This window comes from Ascaphus truei, unplaced genomic scaffold, assembly GCF_040206685.1.
Source record: "Ascaphus truei isolate aAscTru1 unplaced genomic scaffold, aAscTru1.hap1 HAP1_SCAFFOLD_938, whole genome shotgun sequence".
Lineage (NCBI taxonomy): Eukaryota > Metazoa > Chordata > Amphibia > Anura > Ascaphidae > Ascaphus > Ascaphus truei.
The window spans coordinates 119,973-141,728 of NW_027457277.1; the positions used below are offsets into that span (position 1 = coordinate 119,973).

Here is a 21,756-nt window from a genome sequence, read left to right on the forward strand (position 1 = left end):
ACAGTCTGTTTAGTTACTATTCCCTCTGCAATTCTTTCTCCACATCATCTGCCGGAGATTGTTATCTTGGTTTTTTTTCATCTTTGTTAAACTCCTGGGATCTCTGTAAATCAGTATCACTGACCCGAGGAAGAGAGAGGGCTCTCCAAAGCTTGTCTTATAATATCAACTGTTAGTCCAAATAAAAAAGGTGTCACCTAATACTGAAGTACTCATTTACTCTGCACTATCGCAAAGGGACCAACACGGGTATTCCTAATTAGGGCACAAACACACAGAAATACACCATTAGCCTTTCAGAGATCGAGTTGGTAGTGAGTGATACAGATGTGTCTATGGATTGGAATAGAAGTCTAGTGGATTGCCTAGAGGAAACTGTTTGCCGGCAGATACAGAAGTGTGTGTAAGTGTCATGCTGTGCAAGTGGGCATCAATTATCCCCGATGTAACTGTATCTGTCTGTAATCATAGCTATACATCAAGATAAAGCGCAAGGAAGTGCACAGTATGGAGTACACGTGATGAGCGATGACTACACCGTTCCTGCCTCAGCAATCAGCATGGGGCTGATGTGATGATTATTAGTGACCAATTTCACACAGAGACAGTGAGGGGAAGAATCATGATGAATAGCATCTACCCCTCTAAGTATGCCAGGGCACCTAGCACTTGCCCACAACTGGGCTTTAATTACTGCACAACTGTTCCTCCCACTCCTCTGTACAGTACTGTGAGCTCCTTAAACCGGCAGGCAGGAACCACCAGTTATAGGGCGTTAGAGAAAACGCTTTGGTTCCTCCAGCACTGCCAACAGAATTGGCTTTAGCAGCAATTGTATATGCTCATCTTCAAAGAAATAGGGCAAAAAGTGCAAAGTTGGGCAGTGAAATAGCAAACTTTTTGGCAAGTAAATCTTTGCGAACACTTTCACAACTATACAATTTTCTTGAGAAATTCACAAAATGTTCATGAAATGAACTGTGAGCCATTTGCACATTAATAATCATTTCTTTGCACAGCTCTCTGATTTGTGTGTTTGGATAAATGATGCGATGTCCTTATCTTGCTTGTATTGTGAAGCACATTGATTCCCATCGGGAGAAAAGCGGTGTATGAAATAAAGTTAAGTCGTTAATTGGCGCTTTTGGGAAATGCCACTTGCGTGATTTGGCCACTCATGGCTCCATTGAATTGCATTGAAAATCACCTGATAATGCAAATCATCTGGTAAAACTCACGACCGCGGTAACGCACAATCGCACACTAACGGGCGCAATAACGCCTGCTACGTCTGTAGCTGTGAGATAAAAGCTCACATACAGTATGCTTTAATAAATATAATCATGGCAGCAGTATATTACGCACGTCTCGTCACAGGTGTTTGCAATAAAAGTACTTGCAGTGGCAAGTATTCAAAATACCTTTTTTTTTACATAGTATTGATGCAGGGGGTCTCCGGAGCTGAACCCCATTAATTTGGGCTACGGGGACCCCCAGCTTCCAGAGATACTTACCTCCACAGGGGGAGCTGGTAGCCGCTCTGCTCGGCTAGCAGGGTTCCTGTAATGGCCGCTTTTCAAAGTTCCCGCGCACTGCAGGACACTAGGACGCCGTGACATCATCAGGTTCTGCTTCCTATTGGCCCACGTGACGAGGGAGCGTAAAACGTTGACGAGGTACTGGCACCCCCTTAGGAGGTAAGAATCTCTAGAAGTTGGGGAACCCCAGAGCTGAAATTAATGTAGTTCAGCTCCAGAGAACACCTGCTTCAAACCTATGTTAAATATATATATTTTTTAAAGTGCATGAATTGCTCCTTTAAACAACTGTACTCATTTCCCATTCCAGAATCAACATGGTCTACCCTGTACAGGAAATGGAGAGAAATAATGCTTACAGTTCCTCACGTACCCATCCTGAGTAATAGAACTGTTGGTTCGGGTACTGCCAGCAACTCTCTATATCCTGACATAATCTACAAAGAGGTAGCATTACTGTAAATTAATTTCTTGCCACTTCTCAAATGATTTTCCAAAAGTTAGTACGGGCGTAAGTGTAACCTCCATCTATGCATTGACAAACAAGCAGGGGGGGGGGGGGTGCTTTACATTTAAACGTCATTCTTCTGAGACTGGTAAGTCTATATTAATTAATTTATTTTATCAATAAAAAGCATAATGCAAATGCTCGTCAATGGATCGTGGCTTCCTAGTAATACATTAGCTTTCAAATAGTGGCAAAAGCAGTAATGCAGCTAATTTAACACATCATTTATATTAGCCACTCAAGAAGTTACACAATGTTCTCGCTCTTCAATTTCCCAGCCATTTATAATGGGTTTATGTTTTCTTTCCATTGTACAAAATACATTAGAATTTTCTTTTTATCAGCAATTTGCAGGCTTAAATGTAGTGGAGGACACTCATGTTGAATGACCATTTTCCTATGATATGTCAAAATTACATTTACTTTTAAGTTCTTCCTGGTCTGACATTCAATAAATACAACTTATTTTAAATGAATTATATGATAACTGCTGATCACTTCATTTTTCAGACCTCATCTTATCAATACATAAAAAGAAATTGAAGCAAAAAAGATATTACACATGAGAGCAATTGCACAGATGTCATATATGCCTGTTTGGGAACAGTTTCCACTACAAAGTAACATTTGAGTGCAGAATATAGTCATTCAGTTTAGGTGAAAATGTCTCAGTCGCAAACAATTTAGTGTGTGCAGATTCTTGTCTTGTTCGGTTTTCTCACGTGAGATTTCCCAGCACTCTGTACCTCTCCAAAAGTTATTCTCAGCTGTATTGATGATTTTATTGATCTCATTAATACAGTGGTTTTAACCTATTTTCTGAGTCTCTCCAACCAGACCATTTGTGGGAGGGATATCCACTCAATATTTTATTCATGTAAAGTAAGGGCATTATCATGTTTCTTAAGTCAATGGTCTTTTCTTAAATTCAGGTGAGGAGAGACACAAAATGAATACTCTGAAACAATTTAAGAATGTAGCTACTGTACACAAGCACTCAGTCTGAGACAATCAGTTCAGTAACTCTTTACTATAAAGCTGGTTGGGATCTAGATATGTTTTTTTATCTCCACAACTAGAAATTATCTCTGTCTGCTAGGTGCTATCGTCAACAATGCATAGAGCAATATCTATTGGTACAGTAAATGTAAGTGGAGAGTTTAACTCTTAAGGGAGGCCACCTTTATTCTAGCCGACCCTAAGACAAGCTAAACCCCAAAGGACCTAATTAAATAAGATTTGATGGATCTGGAAAACATATTAATAGAACCATTCTGGATTCTTTGCAGTTGACGTTTAGAAATTGACTGATCACACAAGTGTTGAAACTGCCTTTAAATTAATGATATTTACTCCAAATAAATAAATCCTGGGACGTCCGTGGCGGCCTGTTCCTGTTAGAGCAAGATTTTGAAAGGCTCATGAAATGAGAAATGCACCAATTATAGAAATTCTTCATCAAGCACCCAATCATAAACTCTGTATTTACATCCGCCCTTCCTTGCTGCCTATGTACTTACTAATTGTTACAAGGTTGTATTTGTCTTGTTAAAAAGTAAAAAATCACATACGGAGCAAAAGTAATAGATACACCATATTTCTATTTTGTATTGTATTGTATGTCTTTATTTATATAGCGCCATTAATGTACATAGCGTATTTCCAAAAATAGTAAAACCGTTCATATTTGCAACCACCTGTCTTATCTACTCGAGGATAGTTTGAGAAAATATTTGACCGTATGAGTCATTTTCTGCATATAGATTGCAGAATTAGAATTAGAAATATAGAATTAGATTATAAGCTCTTCGGAGCAGGGACTCCTTTTCCTAAATATTACTTTTATGTCTGAAGCACTTCTTCCCCTGATCTGTTATTTGCATTATTTCTTATTTATATGATTGTCACGTGTATTACTACTGTGAAGCGCTATGTACATTAATGGCGCTATATAAATAAAGACATACATACATACACTTAAATAAAAGCATTCCGGGTGTCTTAGAATATCCAAAGCCTTATGCAAACCGAACATACAGAATACATAATGTGTACATTTATTACCCAAGCTCTGGTACCATCAGATAAAGGTTCTTTCTGGAGTAACCAGATTCGCAAACCACTTCCCTATAGTCCAAGCCTACAATGCAATGTACCATCAGCTGCAATAAAGAAGGAAATATTTAGGGTTTCTCACCGATCTCCTCTGGACACCCCAGCTAGACCAGATAGTAGGATCAATTAAACTCTAAGCACATGTTTGCAAGTCTCTTATATGGAAATTAACAGTGGGAGAGATCCGAAGATTTCAGCGGTGCACAGCTTGTAGAGATGAGAGACCAGCAAGGTGTAGATTAAAAAATGAAATTTTATTGAAAAAACATATGGTATGGGGGACACACTCTGACGCGTTTCGGACCTGCGTGGTCCTTAATCATAGAGCATGGAAATTAGTTGGTAATCCCCTAAACATGGCCCGTTTGGCGTGTTCCTGAGACGGCTGAGAAACCCTGATATAGTGTAAGGATTGACACATACAGAATTACAGCCCTCCACATAATATTTTAGGACAAGAATATCGAAATGAGAGATGTGCAAACTGTCTGCGAAGCTGTGCAAAATTGGCAGTTTTACCTTTCACATAAAAATGGCAGAGTACACCGCAAAATAATTACATGATCCTGATGTGCAGGGTTACATCATCAATGTACTGCCACCATGTGTCATGTAATCTATTGAAAAAAAATATATGAATAAAATGAACTAAATATTTGCAGAAAATTGTGACATTTCACGCCCTTTTTTAATTCACTGCTTCTCCGCCAAATTTTCCCGAAATTTCAGACACCTCAAAAAATGCGAACCGGGTCCTGCACCGTTTGCACATCCCCAAACCAATGGAAATAATGTAAGTGTGTTACCTGAATGGGTAAGCAATGGCAATTTCAATGCTGAGGTCGCTTTCTGTTTTGTTGGCACAGCTCACGCTGACTTTCAGATCTCCAGAGTAACCGCCACATGTTGCAAATGCAAAGATTGCAAAAAGCTGTTGGAACATAGAATAGTTTTATTTAACAAGGCTGGCAATGCAAATAAATAGGTAAGCAAGTTAGTGAGCCTAGGAGCGTCTGACTCGGGGGGAAAATGCCACGGAGCAGGTTCAAATCCCGCAGGTCAGCTCCTTGGGAGCCTGGCCAAATCACTTCATCTCCCACCAAATTAGATTGTAAGGTTTATAGGATAAGGGGCTTATTATATGGTGCTGCTTTGTACACATACTAAGATCACGGATCTGAAGAGTTACATCCTATGTTTACACTTTAATATATTATGCTTTTTCCAGATGCAGCGCTGACAGTGTATGTAGTGCTGTACATAGTTTTTGCAGGTACAATGAGTCACTGCCCGCAAAGCCCTACAGGAGCTTCCAATCTCATTGTTTGTATCTGAGGCACTGGGAAAGTAAGTTGCCCAAGATCACCAGGAGCTGACCCTGGATCCAAACCAGATTCCCCTCCTTCAGCTTTGGCATTGTGGGTAATATTTGCTAAGCACAAGACCCATTCTGGTGCAGTTACACACTTTATGGCTCATTCAAGTGAATACAGCTGTGTACACTGTGCAGTGCCTGCCAGCAGCAGGAGGAGGAGTAGTACAGAGTAGTAATTACATCCCTCAATGTGCCACAGTGACTTGCCCAAATTCAGAAGGAACTGAACTACAGAACTGTTATAGTTACAGAGTTACACAGTAACACAGTTACACAGTTACAGTGTAACACAGTTACAGTGTAACACACTAACACAGTTATAGTGTAACACAGTTATAGTGTATCACACTAACACAGTTACAGAGTTACATAGTAACACAGTTACACAGTTACACAGTTACAGTGTAACAGTTACAGTGTAACACACTAACACAGTTACAGTGTAACACACTAACACAGTTACACAGTTATAGTGTAACACAGTTATAGTGTATCACACTAACACAGTTACAGTGTAACACACTAATACAGTAACACAGTTACACGGTTACAGTGTAACACACTAACACAGTTGCACAGTAACACAGTTACAGAGTAACATAGTAACACAGTAGATGAAAAAAGACATATGTCCATCAAGTTCAACCTATGTTAAATTCAGCAGGCCACTCATTCTCCTCATTCTCCTCGTGTTTTTGAATATCAAGGACTCAACCAAGAAAGATTACATGTAAACACTTGCTCCTATAATCCCATCCTAGTTCTTCTGAAAATTCCTCTGTAATAGTGCAGGCTCTGGATTTAATGCATTCTACAATAACTGTCATTTCTCCATGTCCTTATCTGAGTGATTGCAGTACATATAAGGCTCCACAATTGGTCATATTAATATTCTGTATTAAAAAGACGTTAGAATGAAATGAATGCTGCTTCATGTAATATATCTTATTATTTTGTCACTTTTAACAGGTACAATTGATGAAAACCCACCTCAGTATGCTGACTGTAGTGGAGACAAAACAAATATGATGCAATTTATCTTTGCAAAGTTGTCTCTCCCATTGCACCCTTTTACTGAAATAGATTACAGAACAGTGGGAGTAATCCCCCCAAAATCATGTGACCATCTCATGGAAACGTAGTAACTTCAGTAGAGGAGATGTTAAGATGTTTGATAAAACACATGCAACAAATTATCCCTGAATAATTCATAGTTCACTATGAGCAGTTTCCCCTGCCTAACCACCCTTCTTTCAGGATGGAAACCAGGGGGTCGTCCAGTACCCCAGCTATTTACCAGTGTAGTTATCAGTATCACTTCCTAGTTCCTACCGGGGAGTTTAAATGGCTGTCCAAAAGTAAGCCACAACGGATGACATGGCGGCTTCCTATTGGCCTGCGTGACAAAGATTTACACGGCCATCTTGTTTCCCCAGGAGGGGCAGAGACACCGGTAACAACTTTAGTATGTATCTTGAGAACGGCGGCGTGCCTGGAGTTGAAATAACGTGGTTCCGCTCCATTGGACCCCCAGACTCCCACCCTGTGTAAAAAAGGGGGTAATAAGTAAGGGAGGAGGAATTGTTCCTTTAAGACCTTCTCTGATGGAAACCTTGTAGATCACTTGAAGATCCTCTCTAAAAGTTACGTGTGCATATGTTTAACTGCCCATGCCCTTCAAATTAGAATTTAATAGATAAATCAGCAGTAGAGTACATTGAAAATCTTAATTTGCTAACATTGTCTCAAAATTAGTTTGGGCAATTTGAGTTGACATGGAGAAATTCATTTGCAATATAATTATCTGCCACACACTTGATATTGGGTCTCTGGAAAAAGCTGTGTCTAAAACATTTAAATGTCATCTAACATTTCGCCGCTGGTAGAACGTATGCAGTGACATAAAGATTACCAATGTGAAAAAAGTTCAACATTGTTAGTAGAATCTGTGATAAAAATAGCATGATTAGTATAATTGACAAATAATGAGCTTGGAATCTGTCCAAATTAATTTGTGAATTAGCCTGCGGAGTGTCCAAAGTGATCAGGGATTTTCCACAGGTCTGAAAAGAAAATATATTAGACAGGACAGGTTATGTGAACGGTAGTTATAGGCAAACATCTCAAAGTTCGGCCCGCAAAGATTTCGCCAAAGTTTGGTCAATCTTGATTATCCGCCAGTGTGGTTTTTTTTTTCCATTCAAAATCAGCACGAAAGTGTAGAATTCCACCATTTCTCTTTTTCACAGGAATTTTTTTTGTGTATGTGTTTTCGACAAAGTTAAAATATTAGAAATAATTCGCTAATATTTGCACATTTTCAAACGAATGTCCAATTTTTTTTTCCCGATTGTAACATTTTGCGTAATGGAACCTTTTATAAGCAAACACATTTTTTTAACATAGAGGCGGGTTTATTGGAACGCGGGTGCGTCTGTGAAGATTCTCACTTGCGAGTAAATGCCGTTTCCACGACTGATTGAGCCCCCTGTGCTGAAGCAAGAATATCCTGAAAACAGGACATGCTGGTGGCCCCTGAAGACTGGAGTTGCCCACCCTTCTATAGAGCCTTGTTTTCCGTAGAGTAAAATGCTGTGGACTCAACGAGATGCACAAATTGAACTTGCAAATATAACAAGTGCTTTACTAAAGATGCAGTTGTATGACTTACATTTGTATATGTGTATATATGTGTCTGTATATGTATATATGTGTATGTATGTATATGTGTATATATATATATATATATATATATATATATATATATATATATATATATATATATATATATATATGTGTGTGTGTGTATATATATGTAATTGTATATATGTGTGTGTATATATATTTATGTGCACGTGTATGTATGTAGTGGAAAACCAAGCTGTGTTTAAATATAGCAGTTATTCAATTGCACTGAAACCAACAAATAAATCCTTTGTTTAAAATGAGATAAAGTAGTGGTTTTGTAATGCTCATGTCTTGAGAGCCTCAGGAGATAGATAATCACCGTCCTCGTCATTCTGTGCTAAGATAACAGTACATAACAATGGGGTTTAATTTCCTATTTTTGGGCACTCTCGTCTATTGTGACTTGAAATGAAAACACCGGAAAACTGGAAAAAAACATGTAAGTGCTCCGGGAAAAAGTATTTCTTCCTTCTTAGAAAAGGGATATTGCATTAAGCATTTAACTAAATTCAACCACCAATCTAACTACAATAATTAACCCCCTCTCCCTCCCCCGCCCCCAGAAATCCATACGTGACACTGTTTCCTGTATATTGTGATAATGCAATGATTTTCTTCTGACAGATAACACACTAGGTTTGAGGCGTTCGGCCTTACAGCAGGTGAGCATGGCGCTGCCTTGGGCCCCCGCATCCTTGGGGGGGGGGGGCCCCCGCGTCCTTGGGGGGGGGGGGTCCCACGCCTCCTCCTCCTGTCTGCACCAGGATCTAACTTCTGCCCGACCAGAGGTGGGAGCACTGGGACCCGGTACGAACCTCAAGGCAAGAGAGAGAGGAAACGGCCCTCCTCCTGCAGCATCACGATGTCAGGGCAGCACGACGCAAATGAATCCTCATGATGACACTTTGCCCTGACAACGTGACATCACTTGACGGAACATCACATGCCGCCGTGACGTTGCAGGGGGAGGACCGCACAGAAAGGAATCGCCCAGGCCGACAGGGAAGTACCCTTACCTATTTCTACCGGGGGTCGCCCGCTGCCACGGTGCAGGGTTGGGCCCTGCCAAGGCTAAGCCCGGACCTGGAATAGCCTCGTTTACAAGCCAACTCAAATCTATTTTACCTGAAAATTGATACCCCCAATTTACCATAATCTTTTCCTGGAGAGCCCATCCATGGCAGTGCTCGCCAACCCCCCCCCCCCCAAAGTTATGTCTAAAATTATATTAATGTTTCTACTTCTATATTTCAGCTTTTGAACTGGGATTACCTGGGGAAGAAAGGAGGGACTATTTCTGGTCCTCCCACGTCTAGAGATTTCTGTCCCGTCTCAGCAGGAGGGTGGAACTTAACTCATTGGTGACCACTGCCATGGGGACGAGCAGGAGATCAAGGTAAACATAAGCTAGAACAATGAAAGCCGCAGTTCGTCTTCTGCCCTTTTCTTTTAATTGACGGGAAACAGGTAAACCCGACAACTGGGTTCATTTGAGCTCGGGGGGGGGGGGGGACACATGGTCAACAGATGATGTTGCGACTTCCTGTTGGCCCCTGTGACGCAGGAGATATAAACCTCCATTTTGTTTCCCCTGAACGGACGGGAACCAGCGCTACTTTTTGTTCCAGGGACGCCCTGCTTCATAGACAGTACATGTAACAAAGAAGGGGTTAAAAATAAATCGAGAAAGCGGAACTGCTCCTTTAAGATCTTTCAATCACAAACTGATATATAGAATGTTTGTTTCTGATCAGAGATGGAAATTCTGTGGAGATTCCCTATTGATTTAATGAAGGTTTAGCTGTCGGTAGTGCTTGATCTTTACACAGCGGTGTGGTAAGAACTTCATGGACCACTGATGATGATTATTTCTCCCGTGACATTAATAATGCCAAGATGGTGATAGTATGGCCGCAGAAATCTAAACCGGGAAGCCTTTTACCAATAGTTTTTTATTTTGGGTTGTAATATCTGGACAGATCCCCTATTTATTGAACATATACCCGATCAAGGACTTTGTGCGGTGTGAAAGTGTGTAACAGATCAACTACTTGTTGATCCAATACAGGGTATCATACCCCTCCTCCCTCTCCCTCCTGTGTTACTACATGGAGGAAAGGACTAACACGACCCTCCATCCTTCTTTGCCTATTTCTTGAACACTGATTCAAGTAAAATTCAACATCTGTTTGTAGCCACTGGTTTAAAATATCTACCCCCCACTGATTATAATGCGAGTGTCCGGCCTTCATGTCATGCCTTCAAATACAGCATAGGTGGGTATCTACCTATTTTCACATGATGAAAATGTTCCATCTACTTTATATGAACCTCTGTAGCAGCTGAAAGGCCTCGTTTAAATAATTAGTGCTGTATGTTTCCCCATTACGTGGTGTACCTCAAGACACATTGATCTGAAGGGCACACAACACCAATGGTGGTCAACTCCAGTCCTCAAGGGCCACAACTGGTCAGATTACCAGGATGTCCCTTCTTCAGCACAGGTGGCTCATTGAACCACCTGTTTCAGAAGCAGGGATATCCTTAACACCTGACCTGTTGTTGGCCCTTGAGGGCTGGTGTTTGCCACCCCTGGTGTTTGCCACCCCTGGTGTTTGCCACCCCTGCACTACACCTTACTGACTTTTTCTACTTTAAAGGAGCAGTTCCCCTAGCTTGTTTTATTTTTACATGCATGGTCTCTGGAGCTTAACACCATTCGTTTTATCTCCAGGGACCCACTGTTTCACAAGATACGTACCGGGGAAGTGACTGCAGGTTGCATCCCCTGCAGGGGAAACAAAATGGAGGTTTAAATCTCCCATGGTACCCGGGCCAATAGGAAGCTGCAACATCATCCGTAGCTCCCTATTGCCCGCGTGACACTGGGATTTAAACATCAGGGAGTAGCCAGATGCGCCTTTGGTGATACGTAACTCAAAAGTCAGAGGGTCCCGGAGCTGAAATAGAGCACTCCAGGTTTACGGACCCCCTGCTTCCCACCCATGTGAAGATAACATAAGGGTCATAGGCGGGACTGCTCCTTTAAAGTTGAACTAAATGAATACATACTTTAGACTAGTACTAAACATGATCCATAGCCTCTGTGAGAATGATGTGCACTGAGAGCTTGTATGTGGAATACAAATATGGACATATCTGTAACTGATCTCATTTATTGAGTCCAGGACTTTAATGAACAACATTGATCCACATCATAAAATAGTATTTACCCTAATGTTATCAGACTGATAGGATCTTACAGGGAGGATAGACTCATTTTACAGGTGGAAGTAGTTTATCAACCAAAAATGACTGTTAAGTTAGCACTGCTTAGCGGTAAGTTTAAATGACATGGCGATAAGCATATCTTCCCGAAAGGAGGTATCACTCTCACCTGGACCCTGAATAGGTGGTTAACTAAACTTAAACAAGGGAGGCAAGGAGTGTAACGCTTTGTTAGTTAAATCATACCCAACTGTGGTGTTAGAACCCTGTAAAAACCCTATTTCAGGGTCTGGATGTGAGTAATGCCAAATTCAGCTATGACTTAACCCAGGGGTACTCAACTCCAAACCTCAGCTTCAGCACAGGTGGCTCAATCAGTCCCTGCTTCAGAACAGGAGGCTCAATTCAATGAATTGCCACTTGTAGGAAAACATGGAGCAACGTGTGAAGCTGCTTCGAGATCTTGACCTCCTGAGTGATATCAAGCCGCATGGTGATATTTAATATCCTATTTGAAATTGCTCTATAATTCAGTACAATGAGTTGACGTTTTGATGGCCTTGCATACCAGGCAATAAAGTATAAAAAAAATATACGCTGTGTTTGTGTATTGGAAACATGGAAAAAGTAATAGGTAGAAAAGTGTAGCCAAGGTCGGGCCTGTGACCTTCAAAAATAGAAGCTCAAAGACAAATACATTTAAAAAAAGTTTGTGGATATCTTTGGCAGCTCCTGTTTGTATGATGAACTATCAAAGTTCGCCAAACTGTCAATGAACCTACACTTCTCTTAGACCAGCAGATCCAAACCTTTCATAGATTGTACTCCTGCTGCTAAAAAATATCAGTTCTGCAAACTCGTCATTAAAAATATCTGATTGCCTGAGTTTGACTGATCCGAGGCAGCATAGTGTCCTGAGCACATGGGGGAGGAAACAACCCCTTAAGAAGGCCCCAAACTGCACCTCAGTGTGTGCAGACAGCATGCGGGGTATAGCTGTCACTCACTGCGGGAGCTTCCAAAGTCACGCCCCACAATGCCGTGCTACTGTGGATTACTAGCATTGTGGGAAGCAACTTTGGAAACTCCTGCAGTGAGTGACAGCGATACCCCTCCCCCCCACGCTAAGGTACAGAAAGTGACATCCCTGCCGTGTCTTTGTGGCCTTTCCAGGACAAAAAGGTTCTAGCAGTTAAGGATTCTGAAACTCATTATGAATCATCCTATACTTATGTTTTGAAGCTGCATATTGCCCTCCATAAACTGGTAATAACAGCATTACACTAATGGACTATTGATGTGTATCGATAAGTGCATGTTTTGTGCTAGATTATATTATAAAACATTTAATCAAAGAAGTAACACAATACCCTTCTGGTTCACTGACGGTATCTGTGCAGCATAATATACTGTAACTGCTCTGTACATTACTAGATTTTATACTCATGTAGTTAAGTAATATGTCAAATTTGCCGTTTTTTTTTTAAAGATACTAATCTTTTTTTTGGCTTCCAAAAAGTACAAAGTATACATTTGTCATCTAATTAAAAAGAAACACCATCCTTCACTCACATATTCACTGTTACACAGAGACACTTTTTCAGTGTGGGGGAAAAAAATGAAATGATCCTTATCCCTTAGAATGATTAATCATTTTCTGATACTAATGAATTCTATTTAATGACAAGGCTCAAATACTCTCATCTAGAGCATGCATTTAAATTGGTTTGCGAATGAATCATACCCGAAAAAGCACAGCAATATCTTAATAATACGTCAGTCCATATTTTACCAATGCACATATATAATATTTCATAGTTAATATTTAGGGTGGGCACTTTCACTGGGTGTTTGGGTATTGGTTCTAAAACATTCACACATTTTTAGTTTATGAGCCCAAAATTTCACCCAGTTTATTAAAACCTGTTCTTTTTCTTTGAAATTCCCACTAAAAAAAATATCCAGTCCTCAAGCCTCCCCCACCCCCCAACAGGTCAGGTTTTCAGGATATCCAAGCTTAAGCACAGTCAAAGACTGAGCCTCTGATTGAGCTGTGCTGAAGCAGTGACTGATTGAGCCACCTGTGATGATCCTGGGATATCCTGAAAACCTGACCTGTTGGGGGGTGGGAGGGAGGGGCTTGAGGACTGGAGTTGAGCCCCCCTGAGCAACGTAGGACATTTGGTCACGGCCGTATCACCGTGATTTGAATGACGGCCAGCGCTTCAACGCAACTCTCTCCGCTGCTATGGTAAGTAAACCCCCTAAACTAAAACGCCCTTACCCTAAAACCCCCTACTCCAACTGCTAAAACCCTTAAATTACCCCCCTGCCCCAACTGCTAAAACCCTTAAATTACCCCCCTGCCCTAACTGCTAAAACCCTTAAATTACCCCCCTACCCTAACTGCTAAAACCCTTAAATTAACCCCTTACCCTAACTGCTAAAACCCTTAAATTACCCACCTGCCCTAACTGCTAAAACCCTTAAATTACCCCCTACCCTAACTACTAAAACCCTTAAATTACCCCCCTGCCCTAACTGCTAAAACCCTTAAATTACCCCCTACCCTAACTGCTAAAACTCTTAAATTAACTCCTTACCCTAACTGCTTAAACCCTGAAATTAACCCCCTACCTTAAGCAGTAATAAAAACTTACCTTAGAAGTGGCCTGCAGCGTAGGTTCCAGTGGCGGATCGGCTGCGCGGAGCGTCAGTCTGCGGCAAAGTGGCGGCAGTCATTTGGTCGCTGCAAAATGCCCCTGAGTAATAGTACTGTACATAAACATCAGTCTTTTAAGTGTTCCGGGCATTTTTGGGGCTCTGGTGATGTGATATATCTCTTTTTACTGCATTAAGACTCAATGTAAATCTCTCAGTTCAAAATATGTTCAAAGCAAATGAATTCTTCTTAGATCCCTTTCAGATGCTGAGGATTATTTAGTAATACTCAGGCCCTGAGTCTCCGGGTGATTACCAAGAAACTTGCTGGGTATGAATTAGTAATGCTTCCAGTATAAATATATTATCTGTAAGATTAAGCCCTTTAATGCTCTCGAAAAGGTTGAACAATAAATGTATACAATTAAGCTATTGTAAATAATAGATCATATCATTTAGAAAGTCTTTACATGTCAACAAGGAACTTTGATCAGCTTCCACGAACTGGAGAGGGAGTGGCTCAGTGAATAAAGACACTGACTGGCACCGAGAGTTTGAAGCAGGAACCTGGTTCAATTCCCGTGTTGGCTCCTTGTTACCTTGGGCAAGTCACTTTATCTCCCTGTGCCTCAGGCACCAAAAACATAGATTGTAAGCTCCACAGGGCAGGGACCTGTGCCTGCAAAAATGTCTCTGTAAAGCACTATGTAAAACTAGCAGCGCTATACAAGAACATGCTATTATTATTATTAACTGCAAAGTTTGGGAACAGAGCTTTTTGGCACTGTCAGAACATGTCGTTTCTACCAGATAATATACACCCCATAATTAAACACCCCAAATGATATTAAACAACAATATAGCAGGTCTTTTTTAAGGATCGATCAAATAAATATTCCAAATGTCTTTGCAAAACTGGGCCAAAAACACTTAAATATCTGATTATATATGAAACTGATTCCACAATTTGCAGCAACAATCTGCTTTGTATTGCACGTTAACAAATAAATGCCTGCAGTATTTGTACATATTTGCAGTCCTCTTGGAAAACCTTTGATAGCAACAAACGCGGTAGCACAGACAGATATTAAGAAGTGAAGCTGCAGGCGTATATTTACTAGACTGCAACATACAGGAATCTCACCGTTGTCATATCGAGAGTTTATAGTGCATTCCATATGTGTCTGACGCATTTCTTCCCTTCCCCACAACAGATCATCTCTGAAGGGGACACATTTGAAGACAGATGTTTGGTGGGTTTAATGCAATGTATTGTAATCAAAAAGAAGGCTGTGTGCAGTAAGGCAAATTAACATTATTTAAGATTTGCCCTTTTCAGAATCAGAGTCAGTGAGCCACACTGCAGCTCCTTGTCAGAGGAATAATTGAAATAACCACTTAGATTATGATGAAGTTAATAAAGATATTTATTAGAATGAGGTATTTTGAGATTAAAAACAATATTGGTGTTTATGCTGCTGCAATCCTGGGACTATTGCATTAAATAGTACATCAAACTTTTATGCTGAGACTGCAGATCTTTATATACAGTATAGATAGATTACTCCTGTATAACACAATATATTGCTGTATGCAAGAAGCCTGACTGAGAAATACCACAGTCCAATATCTTTGTTTCTTTTGGAAACAAAAGCAATTTGATTCCTAAGTGACATTTTGTGTATTAGACACAATGCATAACATTATAAAAAGAATAAAACGCTAGAATGTACTACTTTCTCAAATACAAGTTCTTTTGTCTTTTTTTTAAAGCAAAATATGTAGACGAGTTATAAAATATTTTGGGGGAGTTGGAAATCATTTTTAATTAATAAGTGTGTTCCATTAAAAATAAAAGTCCTATATTTTCCCCACAACGTCCTTAGGTAATCTTGGAATAACTTTATAAAAGAATGAGAAATTGTGCTTGATAAAAAAAAAAGTATTGCACATTTGACTATTAGCATTAATATTGACTTTAAAACACATGGAAAATCAGTACGTTAACTAATGACAAATTATTAGATATCCTTGCATTACACATTCGCAATAAGGTCAACGAAGGATGATACTGTTTCTATCTGTACAACATTTGTTTTTCCAATTGACTATCACAATGGAAAATTGTTCAGCAATAAATCACAAAGACCGGTTAAACAAATCATTTCCTAAATGGAAATTTATAGGGGGAAAAAAACCCAGAATAATTAAATTACTGAGAAGTATAAAAATAAAATAAAAAATGAGCGATATTTTACTGCAATAACACAAGAACACAATAACACAGACGCAGACAGAATGTAAGTGTTCTCTCTGACAACTCAAAGGAAGGACAGTTATATATGATCATGTCACTTACCGGAGCAAATATCACCATACACATTTACAAAGGAATTTATAATCCAACTTGGCTCTCTTGAAATAAAACAAAGGTTGTTGCATGCTAAAGAGAAAGGTTTCCAAACGCTTCTCTATAGAGACCACCAGCTCCCAGTTCTTTTCATGAAGTATAAATCAGGAGAAGAGAAATCAATACCCAGAAAGTGGGATGTTATAACAATCACAGCAGCAGGCTCACTGTTCCTTGCAGAGGGTTGGCAAAAATGATCATAATATTAAAGAGATGACTATACTAAGCCCAGAAAGGGAATCTGATATACTTTGTCTTATTGTAGAGAAGGAATCTGTGTTGTATTGAAGAACCCCTGGTGTTTCTTAGGCATGTGCTTTACACTATATTGCCAGCACCGCAATCTCTTCTCAAATGCACATACTGTACTGTACTGGAGAGAGGAGGAGGCATGGTTCAATTTGCACTGTGGCTTAGAACAGGAGTGGCCAGCTCCAGTCCTCAAGGGCCACCAACAGGTCAGGTTTTAAGGCGTATCCCTAGCTCAGTCTTTCACTGAGCCACTGATTGAGCCACCTGTGCTGAAGCAGGGATACCCTGAACACCTGACCTGTTGGTGGCCCTTGAAGACTGGAGTTGGCCACTACTGGATTAGAACATCACGATTTATATCAGCAAGTTTGTGAAATACATTTTGATGACATTCCAAGCAATCTTTTAATACATTGTTCAGCTTGTTCAATACAGCACATTGTCTGTGATTGACGGTACTTTATGACAGACCCAATGAGCATCCCAAAAAGTTGAATGGTTGATGTGGAGATGTGGCACGTGACATTGTTCCAACAGATAACACAACATAACAGAGAATCACAATTCTATTTGAAACAGAATATCTCCATATATCCACCATAAAGCACAGATCGAACAATTAATTTAATGTGATCAATGTATCAATGGGTGCAAATAGCAATTTTCACCTATTAGCTGCAATTAGTACTGTGCACCTATTTTGTACCATTTACATTAGATTGCGATTTGGGGAGTTACATATCAACAGGAGTTAGAAAGGCATACAGGCACATATATAATCATGCGATGTATGAGCCAGAGAGGCGTTAAGGCACATATATATAATCATGAGATGTATGAGTCAGAGAGGCGTTAAGGCACATATATAATCATGAGATGTATGAGTCAGAAAGGCGTTAAGTCACATATACAGTATATAATAAGGGGATATATGAGTTAGAGAGGAGTTAAGGCACATATATAATAATGAGATGTATGAGTTAGAGAGGCATTAAGTCACATATGTAGCCCCTCTTCTGGGACTACTAGTTATATAAGAGGTTAACAGCCTTAACTGGTAAACTGGGTGGGCTCACTCTGGTATTACCCCTCCCCTGTATGTCATGACCAGTGATGTTACTGTAGGGAGTATAGAAGGTGTATATATACAGTAGCTCCACCCTACGTTCTAGAAGTAGATTCTTCAGAGTTCTGACTGGGGGTCCTCACTGCGAGTCTTGTAAATAGTATAGTCAAGTGTATTAAAGCAGCAGTTCAAGCTGTCGTTTAAAAAAAATCTCTTTAATATGTGCATGAATACAATCCACACAACTATAAGTAATTAGTAAGTTGCTGATTGATCCGTTCTCCTGTGATCGATCAGCGAAGATTCGGCACAGGGGTTCAGTAAATGGCCGTCAGTGCAGCAGAAGAGGGCCAAAGATGCAAAGTTCTACGGGGAAGATCATGTGACCAGGCGGTCACTAGATACAATTGGTGCACTGCTAGAGAGAGGGCAGGGCTCAAAAGGGGGTGTGCCAGAGCCTGTTTCAGAAGAGGAAGGGGATGTGACTTTGTAAATGGTTGCTGTAGAAACAAAAAAAATGCATGTTGCATTATAATACATTACAAATGTCACAAGTGTTTTTAAAAAAATGCTATTAGTATTTTCTCATAGTACAGAACTGATTTATTTAAAAAAAGAAACCCACATGTAGGATATCGCGTGGTCTGCAGCTTTAATCGATGTCCTGTTACCGTTTGTTTTTAGTTAGAAAACGTATCAGTAGAAAAGACCCTCAACTGTTTTCGCTATTGACAAGGAAGCAACATGTTCTCGGCATAGTAACTCCAGAGTATGTTTGGACCGTCCCAACCGGAAGGTGCCCTGCGTATTCCTGGTCATATGAGGTATGGAGGAAGTAGGCCATACACAATAGCGGGTTGCTAATTCAGGAGAACCGAAGTGTATATCTTAACGGCCCACTCAGCAAGTGGTGGAGCATTGCAAACCATATGCAAGAGACTGCCAATGTATCCTTTACTATGGGTAACAAGTTAAGCACCTGCCCAGCGTGGGAGTGAGAGCTGCCAAAATAGCTCGGAAATAAAGCACCTTTTTGTTTACAACAGTTTCCGGATGTATTCAAGCACCCACGCAGGGCCGCCAACAGAAATCATGGGGCCCAGGACAAATGAAAAGAGCAGGGCCAACCCATAGCACACCTACCATGGACAAAAACATTTTGGCACGCAACTTTTACTTAACTGCCGGCGGGCCCGGGACACCAGCCCCGGCAGACCCCCCCCTGTGGGCAGCCATGCATCCACGCCCAGCCTACACCTGCTCAGCACCCTGCAAACGCCCGAGAACTGCCTATGTGTATAGTCACTCTGATGTGAATGCCTTTAGAGCCGGGTAATGGGGGGTTACACATATAATAATGAGATGTGTGAGTTAGGCTGAGTCCATGGTAACTGCAGCCGTGCGGAGGCGCGCTGAGGGAAAGCGGGTGCTTTCCCTGGCCTTAGTTCTCACGCCATCCGGGGGCGTGTCTGGGGGGCGGGCCAGTGACGTTACGGAGCTGGTTCGCCCTCATTGGGCGAACCGCTCACGTGACCGGCCCTGCGCTTCCGTGAGCGCCAAAACGAAACACATTTTAAGTGGCACGCCTCCGCACGCCTGCGGAAGAGTGCACGAGCCCCTTCTAAAGCCGCTCTCACTGACAAGCATCAGCGCGCCTCGGCACGTGTCAGCGCCTAAGCGCTGGCCATGGACTCAGCCTTAGAGAGGCGTAAAGGCACACATATAATAATGAGATACACTATATGAGTTAGAGATAGGGTGACCAGGCATCCCGGTTTTGCCGGGACAGTACCGTTTTTTTCTGTGCTGTCCCGGCTGCCAGTCCGTCCTGGCAATGTCCCGGTATTTCTCCCTGGTCCCATTTGTTTTGTACTGTAGATGCGGTGCGCGGTGGCGGCAAGGATGCAGTAGCCCGGCCGGTGAGTATTTTTTTGAATTTCAGGGGGTTGGGCTTCTAATATGCTGGGCTGCAGGTGATTGGATGGAGGATGCCGGGGGCGGGGCTTTCTCCGCTTCCTCCCACGATCCCCGCAGCCCGTGTGGGCAGGGAGCAGGGACAGCCGTTGGCTGTTTGGCGCTTTCCCCCCCTCTGCCTCCGTTCCCTGTGACTGCTGCTGCCCGAGATAGGCGCGGGGGAGGGAGCAGGGATGGCGGAGCGTGGATGGCTGGAGGCGTGCGCACTTTCCCTCCCTCGCACGCGCACTTTCCCTCCCTCGCGCGCGCACTTTCCCTCCCTCGCGTGCGCATGGGGACAGTGCGAGGTTGCTGCTGGGGAACTCCCTGCTTCTGCCCAGGCGCGCGGCCTTATCCCCGATAGGTGGGAGAGAGCTGAGCCAGGTCTGGCGGGTGGGTTCTCCCCCTGTCCGGTCCGCGGGTTCTCCCCCCGTCCTGTCTACGGGCTCGGTGAGCAGTGACTTCCGTCGCTGGCGGCCGGTGCAGGGGGAGGCGGAGTGTATCTGTGTGTGTGTGTGTGTATAGGTGTGTGTGTGTATCAGTGTGTGTCAGTCAGCGTGTGTGTGTGTTTGTATCAGTGTGTGTTTGTATCAGCGTGTGCGTGTGTGTGTGTCAGTGTGTGTGTTTGTATCAGTGTGTGTGTTTGTTTGTATCAGCGTGTGGGTGTGTATCAGTTGGTGGGTGGGTGGGTGTATCAGTGTGTGGGTGTCAGTGGGTGTGTGGGTGTCAGTGGGTGTGTGGTGTATCAGTGGCTGGGTGTATCAGTGTGTGTGTGTCAGTGGGTGGGTGTGTGTGTCAGTGGGTGGGTGTGTGTGTCAGTGGGTGGCTGTGTGTGTCAGTGGGTGGGTGTGTGGGTGCGTCAGTGGGTGGGTGTGTGTGTCAGTGGGTGTGTGTGTGTGTGTCAGTGGGTGGGTGTGTGTGTCAGTGGGTGGGTGTGGGTGTCAGTGGGTGTGTGTGTGTGTCAGTGGGTGGGTGTGTGGGTGTCAGTGGGTGGGTGTGTGTGTCAGTGGGTGGGTGTGTGTGTCAGTGGGTGTGTGTGTCAGTGGGTGTGTGTGTGGGTGTCAGTGGGTGGGTGGGTGTCAGTGTGTGTGTGTGTGTGTGTGTGTCAGTGGGTGTGGGTGTGTCAGTGGGTGTGGGTGTCAGTGGGTGTGTGTGTGTGTCAGTGGGTGGGTGTGTATCTGTGGGTGTGTGGGTGTGAATCTGTGGGTGTGTATCGGTGTGTGTGTGTGTGTGTGTGTGTGTATCTGTGAGTGTGTGTGTATCTGTGGGGTGTGTGTATCTGTGTGTGTCTGTGTGTGTGTAGGTGTATCTGTGGGTGTATCTGTGGGTGTGGGTGTGGGTGTATCTGTGGGTGTGTGGGTGTATCTGTGTGTGGGGGTATGTGTGTATCTGTGGGTGGGGGTGTGTGTGTATCTGTGGGTGGGGGTGTGTGTGTATCTGTGGGTGAGGGTGTGTGTGTATCTGTGGGTGGAGGTGTGGGTGTATCTGTGGGTGGGTGTGTGTGTGTATCTGCGGGTGTGTGTGGGTGTATATCTGTGGGTGTGGGTGTATATCTGTGGGTGTGTGTGTATATCTGTGTGTGTGTATATCTGTGTGTGTGTATATCTGTGTGTGTATATCTGTGGGTGTATATCAGTGGGTGTATCTGTGGGTGTATATCAGTGGGTGTATCTGTGAGTGTGTTTCCCTCACCCTCCCTGTCTCCCTCACCCTCCCTGTCTCCCTCACCCTCCCTGTCTCCCTCACCCTCCCTGTCTCCCTCACCCTCCCTGTCTCCCTCACCCTCTGTCTTATCTTAACTGCCGTATACCTACACCGAAGTAACCTATCCTGCTTTCTTCCAGATCTGACTCAAGTTTCACACGGGAGACATCGGAAGACAGGTAGGAAACACCTCCCCTCCAGTATAGTACCTTGAGGGACTGCGGATCAGGTAAGATCCCAGGTGGGATTGCTGCTTTA

General features: G+C 42.5%; 1 protein-coding gene across 2 annotated transcripts in view; it reads right to left on the bottom strand.

Moving 5' to 3' along the window:
- SYNPR (synaptoporin) overlaps positions 1 to 16,888 on the bottom strand; it is a 42,643-nt gene extending 25,755 nt beyond the window's left edge. Inside the window, exons 1-2 of one of the 2 annotated variants that reach the window (XM_075585116.1) lie at positions 16,473 to 16,888; positions 4,968 to 5,092 (exon numbers count right to left, since the gene is read on the bottom strand). In XM_075585116.1, coding sequence (XP_075441231.1) covers positions 4,968 to 5,092; positions 16,473 to 16,496 — 149 coding nt within the window. In that variant the 5' untranslated portion in view covers positions 16,497 to 16,888. Of the gene's footprint in view, positions 1 to 4,967; positions 5,093 to 15,257; positions 15,282 to 16,472 lie in introns of those variants that run through there. The other variant, XM_075585117.1, reaches the window with a different exon arrangement.
- Positions 16,889 to 21,756: the final 4,868 nt, after the last annotated feature.